This window comes from Nannobrachium achirus, assembly GCF_963921795.1.
Source record: "Nannobrachium achirus genome assembly, chromosome: 8".
In the NCBI taxonomy this organism is placed as follows: domain Eukaryota; kingdom Metazoa; phylum Chordata; class Actinopteri; order Myctophiformes; family Myctophidae; genus Nannobrachium; species Nannobrachium achirus.
The window spans coordinates 38,221,273-38,235,979 of record NC_137817.1 but is presented as its reverse complement, the minus strand read 5'-3'; the positions used below and the strand labels follow the sequence as shown (position 1 = coordinate 38,235,979).

The 14,707-nt window shown below is 46.1% G+C and overlaps 1 protein-coding gene across 15 annotated transcripts in view; it reads left to right on the top strand.

Moving 5' to 3' along the window:
• Positions 1-14,707, top strand: part of LOC308289316 (RNA-binding protein Musashi homolog 2) — a 421,115-nt gene that overhangs the window by 344,887 nt on the left and 61,521 nt on the right. For all 15 annotated transcript variants that reach the window (XM_080730980.1, XM_080730981.1, XM_080730990.1 and 12 more), the window contains exon 10: positions 9,033-9,107. In XM_080730980.1, the coding sequence (XP_080587106.1) occupies positions 9,033-9,107 (75 nt within the window). The remainder of the gene's footprint in view (positions 1-9,032; positions 9,108-14,707) is intronic.

The following is a 14,707-nucleotide window of genomic DNA, read 5'->3' as shown; positions in this document are numbered from 1 at the left end:
CTCCATTGTCACGCACAAAGGATGCTCAGCCACCTGGAAAACTGTCTGCCAGACAGCCGCTGCTATTCTCCACTCTCTCTCACAGTCTAGGGCCTCTTTATTTCTACAGCTACAGTACGTGCTGCTATGGCTCAGGAGTCTCTGCCTGTGAGCACACTCCCTGGATGCGTTCGCCTGCATGTGTGTGTGTCCAGGGGCGTCACACCAAATTCTGGGCCCTGGGTACAAGGATTCACTGCGGGGCCCCCATGAATGTTAACTATTGAAAAATAGCAGATATACAAGCTCACAGCGCGGCACCGAGTGCCGCGCTGCGAGCTTGTAGATCTGCTATTTTTGAAAAAATCGTGAAAATGTGTGCAAGAAACTTTATGTTTCTATGTCAGTGGTGGCTCAAACGTTTTCATGTGAAGGACCCCCAAGATGATATGTATTTGGCCACAGCTAGACCCCCATCTCAAAACATTTAGTTCCCCCCCCCCCCCCCATTTGCACACATGCACACATTTTTACGACTTTTCAAAAATAGCAGATCTACAAGCTTGCAGCGCGGCACTCGGTGCCGCGCTGTTAGCTTGTATATCTGCTATTTTTCAATAGCTAAAGTTACTATAGGGCCCCTCCACCTTGGGCCCTAGTAACTCAGTCCCACTTTCCTACCCCTTGTGACGCCCCTGTGTGTGTGTGTGTGTGTGTGTGTGTGTGTGTGTGTGTGTGTGTGTGTGTGTGTGTGTGTGTGTGTGTGTGTGTGTGTGTGTGTGCGCGTGCGTGCACACGGGCGTGCATGTGTAAAGTGTGTGCAATTCTGTGTGCAATGTGCATGTGCCGTATATGTGCCTGTACTGTACGTGGGTGTGTGCCGTCTTGAATGTCAATATAATAAGTGGCTCAACACGTCGATCAAGCACTGCAAACAGAAGCGCTCGCCCTAAAGCGGTTATGTTATTGTTTTGTCTGTCATTATCTGCTATGGATTTCATACTGAAGAACACAATTAATTACCTGTAAAAAACAAACAAACGAAAGATAGCCTATATCTACATTACGCATACTGTTGTTACTAATTACTTGTATAATGCGACTTGTTGATTACTTAGGTATCTTATGCTTAGTTCAGAAAGTGTGCGTGCGTGTGTGCATGCGTGCCTGTGTGTGTGGAGGTGTGCATGCGTGCGTGTGTGTGTGTGTTTATGTGTGTGTGTGGCCAGTGGTGTACTGTAGTAGAGTTGATTGCACAATTGAGGGTAATGTGGTCATTCTGTTGAAAAGATAGCCTTCCTCTGGGTACTGTCATCAAAGAACCATGCATGCGTGAGGGCATGCGCGCACACACACGCACGTGTGCGTGCGCGCGCGCACACACACACACACACACACACACACACACACACACACACACACACACACACACACACACACACACACACACACACACACACACACACACACACACACACACACACACACACACACACACACACACACACACACACACACACACACTCTCTCCTGGGCCAGCTTGCTAAATGTCACAGACAAAGCTGTGTGTCATGTACACTTAACCTCAGCGGGTGACATTTACTCCAGTTTAAGATATGTCCACAGTTGCTCTTCGGCCCCATTGACTCCAGTGTTGATGACTGAACAGTACACATTTTCAACATTCAATGCCATTCAATAACACATTGTTAAGCAAAAACAAACACCAACAATTACTACATAATCTTAATAAATAGACGATCCATGAAGTTTAAAATAAGGTGTGGAAAATACCTGAAATATGACAAAATAGTTGTTGTTTTTAAATCAAATAGTTCTTACTTGAAAACATGCACATTTCCAAAGCTCCAGTCAAGAGTAAAGGTCATTGCTTTTTATATTCCAATGATTCTTATGTTTTTTTCCTTTTGATTTGTGATTTATGGTTTCGTAGTGTCACTAATTGTGTTAGTACTGTACAAAGTTACAGGTGTGCTACTGTATATAGATTACTCCCCACTCCCGTACCTCAGACTTCCAGTGGGGAGCAGGGATGTGCAGAGAATGTTAGAGAGGCTGGGGCTGGAATTTCCAAAAGGGCCTTTTGGTGGAAGCACCGAAAATAGCAGACCTCCAAGCTCACAACGCGTTGCGCTGTGACGCGTTGTGAGCTTGGTGGTCGGCTATTTTCAGTGTGAGAAGCCACACTGAACTAAGCATAAGTCAGTAATGGAGATGTGGCGTCATGGCATGGATTTCTACACAGAGAGGGCAATTATTTCAACATAAGATGCTCAAGAGAGTTTGGACAAGGCAATTCTCTTGAATACTGCCTTCAGGTATGGCATATAAGAGGGCATTTGCATTTCTTTCACCATAGTAAAAATTGCATTTATGGTCTGGAAAGGGCACTTTTTACAGACAGATAAAAGGGCAGGGGCTCAAGCCCCCTTTGATGTCTATGTGTGCACGTGCCTGGTGGGGAGACCTGAGTTGATGTCAGCCAATCCCTCCCCCCTCGACCATCTTGTGGTCTGATGAGCCTACCTAGTTCACAAAATAGCATCAAGGTGCCCATTCCAACAAGGTTAATTTACCCACACAGGGACATTATTCGCAAATGACTGATAGAATAGAAAACCTGAATTTCAGAAAATTTAAATGTATTTATTTATTACATTTTATTTTCGGTGGGTGGCCCCTGGGAGCGCATTCGAATTTCAAAACGAGCGTTTTGCAATGTCCCTCAGTCACTAATCTCACAATGGATAGAACAAGTTCACACACATCTTATAAAAAAGAGAAAGGGAGAGAAAGGTGACGATAAGTATCACATGTATAGGCTGAACGCCTTCTTAAATCACTGTATCTGAGTTCAGATAGAATGGTTATCTGAGTCGGACTCGGGATCGTTGCTCCTTGCAGCCATATGCAGGATATATGTACTGGTAGATGGTGTGCTCTCGTGCAGAAATAAATAAATAATAATTTGAGGTTGTTCACACGTTGTCGGGTCCATATGTTATTGAGCTTGCAGCAAAACCTGGGCCTCGTATTGGGAGCGGCAATTGAAAAAGAAGGCAGTAGAAATGTATGTTGTCATATGCTCGTTGCAAGCTGCCACTGCCAATTTCCAAGAGCTCAGTATCTCTCTCTCTCTCTCTCGCTCTCTCTCTCTCTCTCTCTCTCTCTCTCTCTCTCTCTGCCTCTCTTTCTCTTTCTATGTCTCGCTTTCTCTCTCCTGCCCTGTCTCTCTCACTGACTCCCTACTAACTCTCCTTTACTCTCTCTACTTCTCTTTTCACCTCTTTATCCCATCTCTACTGTATTTCCTTTCCCTCTCTCTCTCTCTCTCTCTCTCTCTCTCTTTGGGCTACAGAAATGAGACCAGGTCTGGTGGAATATAGGAAATGGGGTCGCGCAGCTTGAGTTATATGGTGGCTATATTTGTTTTAGGATATGCTATTATTTGGCTCTCTCTTGTGTGTGTGTGTGTGTGTGTGTGTGTGTGTGTGTGTGTGTGTGTGTGTGTGTGTGTGTGTGTGTGTGTGTGTGTGTGTGTGTGTGTGTGAGAGAGAGAGAGAGAGAGAGAGAGAGACAGCTCTGCTGTGCCATGTCAGACACAAGTTGTAAACCTGCTACGCTTTGCTTCAGTTTATAAGTGAAGCTCCTGTTTATGCCTCACACACATGCACGCACGCACGCACGCACGCACACACCAGCACACACTTTTAGAATGCACTGCAATGGAGCAGGCCAGGGCCATGCAAAAACATCTTATCTTCCGTCAGACTTTTCAAAAAGTTGGTGTACTGTGTGTGTGTGTGTGTGTGTGTGTGTGTGTGTGTGTGTCTGTGTGTGTGTGTGTGTGTGTGTTTGTGTGTTTGTGTGTTTGTGTGTTCGTGTTCTGTAGCTTTTCTTCATCTTCCAACCTGGCAGCCGCCCCAGTCTAGGCAGCATGTGCTTTGGTTGCCAGATCCCACTCTAACCCCCTCTCTAATCCGCCACCGTGACCAGGACAGACTCCAATGGATGCAGCACCGCAAACACTGCCGAGAGGCTGCTTTTGCTCTAACCACGTGAAGAGTCCCCATTCTGGAGAGGGGCGAAGATTTGGTGAACACAGCCAATCTACAATCTCACTTGTAGATCGTTATCTTTCCACTAAGATTTATTGCCGGGGGGAAAGGCAGGGGGGGCGTCAATTGGGTATGGCAGGGGTATGCAGCTGCCATACCCTGGGTCCAGGGGGGAAATAGAATTTACCTTTAAATATAAATCCATGGTTGTCTCTTTGTCTATCTGTATTATGTTGTTAAATTACAGTAAAATAACTACAACATTTTACAAAATGGTCACTTATTGTGGCATGTTTACTAACATGCCAAGTTTAGCTGCACTTGAACAACCATTCCAGGCTGCCATATCCAGCCCAAGAAACCGTAGAAACGGGGGGGAATAGAATGTGCTTCTTAAGGTATGGCATCCGCACACAGATCACTACACAGTCACACACCGGCGACAGAGGAAACCATGCAAGGCACCAAGCTGCTCATCTGGAGCACTTTAGAGGGGTTCAGCATGTTGCTCAAGGACACTATCCCCCAGGGGAGCCTGGATCTAACTGCTCCCAGTGCAACACTCCTAACAGTTTGGATGGGTCAAATGCAGAGAACCAATTACCCCATGGGGATCAATATCGTTCCCCCCACCCCCCCAAAAAGGGAAAAGTCCCCCCACTGTCTGCACAAGGCAGTTGCTATGCAACGTTTATGTTTAGGAATTATTCTTTAATTTTGTCAGTATTCCTCTGCCTGTTGTCCTTTTTAACACAATGGGAGCCAAGGTTTCTAACATTTCTTGCTGTTGCTGGTGCCGCTGTTATCTTACGCTTTATTTTGAAGAGCCTCGAAAGCTTCGTGCGTGTGCACGTGAGTGTCCGCCAGAACCCTGCAACGGGTGGGGTACCCGTGGGTACCCGACGACCCGACGGGTACCCGTGTTTGACGGGCGGGTACGGGCGGAATATATTCAACTATAAATTTGCGGGTACGGGGACGGGCGGTGCGCGACTAAACACGGGCGGGTGACATTTTACTGTGAAAATCAGACAACTGTTTCTGCCTAAAACAACGTCACAAGAGCGCACACATGCAGTGAGCAGCAGGACGACAGAACCACGGCATGCATACGTCAAGTCACACACATGGAGCAGCGGCAGCCGGCTGCCTGGAGCGCACACACTCACAGTGAGGAGGACACCGTCACACAACTGAATAAAGTGGCCGCGAGTGATCTGCTTGCCTCGCGTGCGATGTAGTTGAAAGGTGCATGATTGTATAATATCCACGTGATTCCACGACTATTAGGAGTTCCTTTATTATCGTCACATCATGGGTCCGGTTTGGTTTAGATTACCTCGGGCTGTTTATCATGAGAGAACACAAGACAGACAGACAGCGAGTGGCGTTCCCTTCAGCTGTAACCTCGCCCACCAGGCTTTCAGAGAGCTGTAAAAAGCAGGTTATGTGCTTCGCCGTATGACGGTGCGTGTCGAGCATAGCAGACATGCAAGCTCACAAAGCTGCAAGTTCCAACATGTTGTGAGCTTGTAGCTCTGATATTTTCAATGCGCGACACCGTCGGATGACAAATACAACTGCACAAAGCAGCGGAGGCAGAACGCATCAGCAGCAACAAGCTGTCGCGACAGTGTCAGATCATGATACAATTTTAAATTAGTATGATTGGTTTTAAAGGTTGTTCTACTTTATCCAAATAATAATAGACCTATTAATAATAGGCTTAATAACAGCATTTTCCGACGGCGTGCAGTAGGATTCGCTGGGGGATCAACTATGGAGTGAAAATGGAGTGCGATGCCATTGAAAGAACGCACGCACGGCTGTAGGATATTTACTTTAATGCATGTAATCACGGGTAGCGGGGCGGGCGACGGGTCCATTTTTTGACGGGCGGGGCGGGTCTGGTTTTGATTTTTTAATAATGACGGGTAACGGGCGGTCCACGGATCTGATTAATGACGGGACGGGCGGGCGCGGGTTGTCAAAATTGGACCCGTGCAGGGCTCTGGTGTCCGCTGACGATTGAGGAAGATAATCCATTTATACAAACGCTCGCGAAACTAAAATCCAAACCGGGGCCGACCATCGCGGTATAGTGTCGCCGTGAAAACAAGCAGATCTCTGCTTCCCTGGCGTTCTTTGCACCTAATTCATAGATAACGCTGTTTTATGTTTCAGCATAGAATGGGAGTCTATGCTACGCAGCATAGACGCTCCATTTTGCTTCTGTGCGAGTTACGTTATGACGTATGGACCAGGGTCTTTCACAGGGCACACAACATGCGCGCAGCTGCACGCTGCAAAGTTAACCCTTTGTCTCGTCTCTCAACGAGACAACTTAGTTTTGGCACAGCGACCTCCAGTGGCCTTGTCTCGTTACTGAACGAGTTTGGCCCCATGGGTGTTAAGGTGGATTTTCTTCCTGGAGACATGTACTCTATCCGCTCCACCTCCACTGAGTTCCAAATCCACCTTAGATGTAATTTTGTCGTGAATTTCACCTTGACCGACACCTTTTTCTAAAAAATGGTTGAAAAGCACACACACACACACGCACGCACACACACAGGCGCATTGTCTCCTTCAGCCACAGAGCTTAGTGTACCTGAATGCTTTGAAACAGAAACGCACAGTGCTAATCTGTAGCATCCTGGTTCCCAAACCTCAGTCTCTCATTGTCTCGCTCACAGACGCGTCCATCACAATCGATCAGCCCCCCGCCCTGAAAGAAACACCATCGATCACTGACGCCACAGTGTCAGAAACAGAGGGAAAGGTAGTGAGTGTGTGTGTGTGAGAGAGAGGGAGAGAGAGGGAGAGAGAGAACAATGTGAGTATGTGAGGGAGTGAATGTGAGAGTATGTGTACGTGTGAGGAAGAAAGACTGTGAAAAGGTGTGCGTGTGTGGGTGTATGTGTATGTGTGTGCATGTACGCGCGCACGTGTGTAATTCTGTGTGAGTGATTGTGAAAGAGACTGCAGGTGTGTGCGTCAGCGTGTCTGGCTGTGACGGGAAGTCTCAACTCAGAGAGTTTGCCAAGTGTGCGTACAGTACGTGTGTGTGTGTGTGTGTGTGTGTGTGTGTGTGTGTGTGTGTGTGTGTGTGACTCCATGTAAACCTGAGTACGTCTTCTATGTGCGTATACCGGCAAAAACACGCTCAGCAGGTGGACTCCTGATTTTCACGACCTGCTGCCATGTCTCATCAGCCATGACTCACAGGCTGTATGTACAGTCATCGTGCACGTACACATGATGTGCTTGTGCGTGCGTGCGTGCGTGCGTGCGTGCGTGCGTGCGTGCGTGCGTGCGTGCGTGCGTGTGTGTGTGTGTGTGTGTGTGTGTGTGTGAAATACAGAATCGTTCCTTCCTGTCCCTTATTTGACACACTTTGTTCCTTGTTTTGAGGAATCAGTCAATGACACACATCTTTCAAACAGCTCATATACATATTGTCAAGGAAATTATGAAGTATGTAGCAAAACATTATCAATGAACAAAAATGTTACTGCTGATATGTCTGTCTTGTCATACTATATGTAGTCTCGCGTAGCCAGACAACTATTCCACAATCTCCGAATGCTATATAGAGTCTGGAACGGCAGCTCCCGAACGGCGAGTATCGGAAGTAGCCACTGCTGCACTGAACTATAGTCCCACTGGAAACATAACAGAAACACACTCACACAGACAGAGTTATGGGTGTATAGTTTAAGAAAACGTTTGAAAACATCATGGAAGTAACACCAACAACACCAGAGAAAGACGAATTAACTCCCCCAGAAATATTGAAAGGAGACATAACGCTTCCAGTAGGACATGTTATTGCTACTGCACCATCTCGCACTCATCGTTTCTATTTCCGTTTGCCAGACTGTATGCCGGGAGCATTTTCCCAAATCGCGGAGGCAACAGTCTGGCCACGCGAGACTATACTATATGTGACTATCAGGCGTTACAGCTTCCTGTGGATCCTGACAGCTGCTCTGAGTTCAAACTTCCTGAGGAGTCTCACCTGATAACATACAGTCTGTCATAGCATAGTCATAGTGACGTGATTACCTATTTACTGGTGGAATATGTGCATTGTGTTCTTGTTGGCCTCCCATTCAAACATGACCTTATACTGCATTTTGTTAGAATGGAGTATAAGGACTGTAGCCAGACCCACTGGGCCTGTGAGGAGACTGTACCGAGGCGCAAGGCTGAGGGCAGGCAAGGCTTAAGACTTGTGTTGCATATGCTGTATTCTGGACTTGCTGCTATGCTCTCTAAATAAAGCTGGACATCTACTTATCATCTTGGACTGGACTCCATATGTTGCCTTAAAAATATACTACCAGTAAGATGCCTAAGGGTGACAAGCGACCTCGCCCTAAAGGGCAAGGTTGCGCCTTGTCTTGGCCATCTGGCCAGTGATGTATTTCGGACAAGTTACCCATATATGGAGACCCCTGGTACCCATATATGGAGATCCATGTATTGTACATGGAGATATACAGTACACTGTGGGACCCCAAACATGCTTACTCATTTGTTCGTTATGTGAAAGACCTATGACAACTATGACATCTGACATCATACATACACTCCCTTTTATGCCCATATAGGGAGATCCCTGTCTGTACTAGCCACACAGATATGGGCTGTCTTGCCCATGTGTTTTGGCCATATAGGGATCCTGTTAGTGTGGTGTGGCCGATGTGGCCTCCATATATGGGCATTCCCAAATGAAGTCCTGTTAGATACAGTATGGGCTTAATATAGATGACATCGAGGATCTCGTTTCTCATACTGAACTGCGACCTACGGTCGCAATAATACAGGTTAAACTGAACTAAACTGCTCTTTTCCCTACTTTAGAGACTTTTAGAAACATTTCGAAAAAATGTATATTCATTTCCATAATGACAAGGCCTGGAGGCCAGGTTGAACGTGGCTAACATGGGTTCTCTTCTCCCTCCACAGGTTACCCCAACATCGTAGCTACTTACGGTAGAGGATACACTGGATTTGCGCCCAGCTATAGCTACCAGTTCCCTGGTAAGTGTTCAGCCTCATGTTCCATCTCTGCCCCGTCACTGAAACATGCAACTTGCCTTTCTCTTCGACGCTGTGAAATCCTAAGTGTTAATTTAACACAAATGGACCCTTCCAGATCACTATATTTGTTTTGTATTAAATTAACAGTCAGGATTTTACTGGTCTTCTGAATCTGAACCCCCCTCCCCCTTTATCTATATCTATCTCCACATCGCTCTCTCTTTCCCTCATTCTGTTTCTTGATTCTGTCTCTTGATTTCTCTCTCTCTCTCTCTCTTCTCTCTCTCTCTCTCTCTCTCTCTCACACACACACACACACACACACACACACACACACACACACACACACACACACACACACACACACACACACACACACACACACAGACAGTATACTGTACAGCACAGAGGCACACAAAAGACCTGCACACTGCAACATCCTGGGCCTGTCAGCGGGGTGTCCCCAGGATGAATTTGTAATGCTGTCACATCAAGCTAACCCAAACGGCTTTGTTTAAAGGACAAATTCCCCTCCCTGGCAATCTCCACGCAGCCCCATTATCCCAGTGCCAGCTATTATACCCCCCCCCCTTCCCCCCTCCATCCTTGTCTCTCCAAATACGATTTGATGTGGTGACATTAAAGCTATTACTTCCTCTTTTGCTATACCTATAAAGACCTTTTTACAAGGAGGAGAAATGCCAGGAACGGGGGCCGACAGAGTATGCCAGCACTAATAGTTGACTGCAATCAACACCTTATATTCCATTTCACAGCTCGCCTGAATGGCTGCTGGGCAGTGGTGGAAAAGGTACTCACATATTTTACTTGAGTAAAAGTATCAATACTGCAATGTAGAAATACTCGTCCGGAATTCAAAATGTACTTGAGTAAAATTATGAAAGTGTTGGCATCAAAATATACTTTAAGTACAGTACCAAAAGTAAAAGTACAAAATGTTTGAAAATAGCAGATCTACGATGCGACGCGTTGTGAGCTTGTAGATCGGCTATTTTCAAATATCCAAGGTATAAAATGGCTAAAGTGGTTTATGTATGTTTTATAATATTCTAATTTATACCTGCAAATAACTAGTAACTAAAGTTTTCAAATAATTGCAGTGGAGTAAAAGTACAATATTTGGATCCGAGATGTAGTGGAGTAGATGTAAAAATATTGGAAATTGGAAATACTTGAGTATTTCCAACAAATACTTCAAAAGTGTACTTAAGTACAGTACTTAAGTAAATGTACTTAGTTACTTTACACGACTAATAGTTGACTGCAATCAACACCTTATAGTCCATTTCACCGCTCGCCTGATTGGCTGGTGGACGTGTGCGGAGCACCACTTCCATTGCTTTGCATCGGTACAGCTACTTTGGCAGTGGTTTAAAGTAACTAAGTAGATTTATACTTCTGTACGTAGCTATTTGTACTTGAGTATTTCCAATTTCCAACACTTTAACTTCTACTCCACTACATCTCGGATCCAAATATTGTACTTTTACTCCACTACAATTGTTTGGAAACTTTAGTTACTAGTTGCAGATATAAATTATAATATTATAAAACATACGTGAACCACTTTAGCCCTACTTTATACATGGAATATTTGAAAATAGCCGGTCTGCAAGCTAGCAACGGCTCGCATCGCGATGCGTTGTGAGCTTGTAGATCTGCTATTTTCAAACATTTTTTTACTTTTACTTTGGTGCTTGAAGTACATTTTGATGCCAATACTTTAGTACTTTTACTCAAGTAATTTTTTAATTCCAGACTTTTAATTGTAACTGAGTTAATTATTGCAGTATTGATACTTTTCCTTGAGTAAAACATTTTAGTAGTCTACTTTATCCACCACTGCGGTGCAGCTACTTTGGCATGGCGGCAGAGGGAAGCAGTGATGCTCAGTCGCAACCGAGACGTGTCTCCGATTAGCGCAGGGTTTGGGCGTGGAGAGGAGAGGAGCCCGGCTGGGTTTTTATGGAGGAGATTACTCTTTATTTCCCTGTGTGACGCGTATAATTACACGCAGTAAAGGTGGAGCCGTTTGGGGCTGAAGGAGTATTTGTGTCACATGATGATCAGATGGGTGTGTTAAGGTATCGCCGCGTCTTGTCATCCGCCCCGCGTCGCCAAGGTCACCCCCGCGGCGAACGAGAAGAACATCGTAACCAGATTTCCGTTTTTTCCAAAAGGATATATTTTGTGAAATGTTGATGTACGGGCGCGCCTATCTCGCCTATAACTGATAGCACACGGGAGGCGTTGCCGTTTGATGATAGTAAATAAAAGGCACAGGGCCCAGACGTGTGTGACTGAGTGATCATGCGGCGCTGCTCGGTCGCAGTGCTGGAGGTGTCCCGCGGTGTGACTAAGCCAGGAAACAGGATTAAGACATTTGGGCCTTTCGCTGTTGAAAAATAGCAGATCTACAAGCTCGCCGCGCTGCGAGCTTGTAGATCTGCTATTTTTGAAAAGTCGTAAAAATGTGTGCAAATCTTTGAATTCATGTATTTTTTAAGTGAACATTTGTAACTCAAATTTTGCTTCTGGGGGGGCCCCTGGAACAACATATTTTGAGATGAGGATCCTTGGCCAAATATCTATAATTTTGGAGGTCCTTGTCATGAAAAAGTTTGAGCACCACTGACATAGAAACCTTTTTTTTTTTTTTTTTCAAAAAAGGAAGAAAAAAATGTAGAAGGATTTAGAAAATATTTATAGAATCGGGTCAAAAATATTCAAAGATTAAAAAAAAAAATAGCTGATCTACAAGCTCGCAGCGCTGCACTCGGTGCCGCGCTGTGAGCTTGTATATCTGCTATTTTTCAACAGTTAAAGCATAAACTAACGGTTAAAGTAATAATGCGTATACCCGGTCTAAACGGCTTAACATACGTCAGCCTGGGGACTGTACTGTGTGCTCACACAACCCTGCTGCAGCATGTCAGAGAACACAACACGCTGTCATCTCTCCTCAGGCACACGCACGCACATGCACACGCACGCACATGCACACGCACGCACGCACGCACGCACGCACATGCACACGCACGCACGCACGCACGCACGCACGCACGCACGCACGCACGCACGCACGCACGCACACGCACGCACCCACATGCTTAGATGCCAGAACATGCATGTGCTGTGTTGGCACACGCACAGTCGCACACACACACACACACACACACACACACACACACACACACACACACACACACACACACACACACCAGCGCTGATGGACCCACCAGGCTTGGCTACGCAGTGCCTGTCAAATCCCAGGCTGTGATATCTCCTCCAACTGCCCTTGCTCATACACAGCAGTTTTCTCTCCACGTGGTTTGGTGGTGGAGGTGGTGGAAGCTGTCTCTGGTTCTGCTAAATGGGATGAAAGTGTGTACACGACGACGCCATGGCATCCCGGTTATAATCCACAGCGCCGTGGCGGCGGCGTTTGTTCTTCTCGTCCTGTAATCATAGTCTTATTGCACATTGAAAAAAAAGCAAACTGTGTATCAAATGCACTCTCACGGGAGGAGGGGGAGACTTGGGTATCCATCCATCCATCCGTCCGTCCGTCCGTCTGTCCGTCTAACTTTCTAGGATTTGATCTTAATCCCTTGGCAATTTCTGTAAAATGATCTTGCCTTACACAAACACCTTCTTTTTTTTCATTCTTCCGCTCTTTCTCCTTCTGTTCCTCTCTCTCTCTCTCTCTCTCTCTCTCTCTCTCTCCCTCTCTATGATTTCCTGATAGCTCGATGCACATGACCTTGGTACTTGGACATGTAAGGTTGAAAAGCCCTCTTTCTTGGTCTTTCCTCTCGTAGCGTTGAGGGATTTGGAATAAGCTGGCCGGCCGTGGAGGTTAAAAATTGACTGTTGAAAAGGAGAGGAGCTCATTTTTTCTGAAGCACTGCCCATAATCCTCAAGAGGGACCCAATTCATGGGAGGTCAAACAGAGGGGCCGTGCGTGCGTGCGACGTGCATGCGTGCAACGTGCGTGTGTGTATGCGTGCGTGCGTGTCAGTCACTGATCGTTCAGTCTGCTTCTTTCACATATATTTTGCCAGCTGTTTTTTTTATTTATTTTGTTTTGGCTCCATTTCACTTTCATTGTGGTATCTTTTTGATCGGGCCCATTCAAAGTCAATGTCTTCAACCGTCGTCTTTTCATAGCCCATTGAGCGTTTCCCACAATGCACCTGGTGATGTGGCTGTCTGGGACAAGCTGCGCTGATAATAAACAGTAGCAGCCGTTTAGGCTTCATGTTGATATTGCCTTTGTTACATCTTACTAGATGGACCATCATACACGGACTGCCTGTTGCCGGGGAGTTGACTGCTGAAAGGTGTGTGTGTGTGTGTGTGTGTGTGTGTGTGTGTGTGTGTGTGTGTGTGTGTGTGTGTGTGTGTGTGTGTGTGTGTGTGTGTGTGTGTGTGTGTGTGTGTGTGTGTGTGTGTGTGTGTGTGTGTGTGTGTGTGTGTGTGTGTGTGTGTGTGCTGTGCGCGCGTGAGATTTGTAGGTTTGTACCTTGCATGGTTGCCTACACGTTCTGTGTCTGAATGTGTGCCGCTTAACGCATAATGTGTAACAGTGCCGTTGTGCCATTGCCATTGTGGTGTGAATGTGAAATACTCTGTAAAGTGAACGGATCTAGGCTGAACATATCGGATAAGGTACTACATAATGTGCAGTGCACTTACAGGCGCACACATTTACTCCAACCACGCTGTCTTCTATTACACTCAACTGCAAGGCAAAGATGTGGAATTTGAGTATCCGAGGCTTATTGCCCTGATGGCTGTATTCTTTGTTCACATGGCTGTATTCTTTGTCTCACATTAGCAGTCTCTCTCTCTCTCTCTCTCTCTCTCTCTGTCTGTCTGTCTGTCTGTCTGTCTGTCTGTCTGTCTGTCTGTCTGTCTGTCTGTCTGTCTGTCTGTCTGTCTGTCCAGGGACATGCAGAGAATGTTAGAGAGGCAGGGGTGGGCATTTCTAAAAGGGCCTTTTGGTGAAAATATTGAAAATAGCCGACCTCGCAGTGGTGGAGGTCGGCTATTTTCAGTACTTGATAACACACTAAACTAAGCATACAAAAGGCAATATTGGAGATGTGGCGTAACGGCATGGATTTCTACACAGAGAGGGCAATTCTTTTAACATAAGATGATACATTCAAGTTCAGGAGAGTTTGGACAAGGCAATTCTCTTGAATGCTGCCTTCAGGTATGGCATGGAAAGAGGGGCATTTGCATTTCTTTCACCATAGTAAAAACTGCATTCATGGTCTGGAGAGGGCACTTTGTACAGAAGGATAAAAGGGCAAGGGCTCAAGCCCCCTTTGATGTCTGTGTGTGCACGTGCCTGGTCTGTCTGTCTGTCTGTCTGTCTGTCTGTCTGTCTGTCTGTCTGTCTGTCTGTCTGTCTGTCTGTCTGTCTGCCTGTCTGTCTGTCTCTCTCTCTCTGACTCTCCCTCCCTCCCATTTCACAGAAGCCAATGGACGAGTACCGGCTCCGCCCCCTCCAAAAGCTGCCTCCGCCACTATCACAGCGCGCCGCTATTGGCTTCATTCACTTCAATGG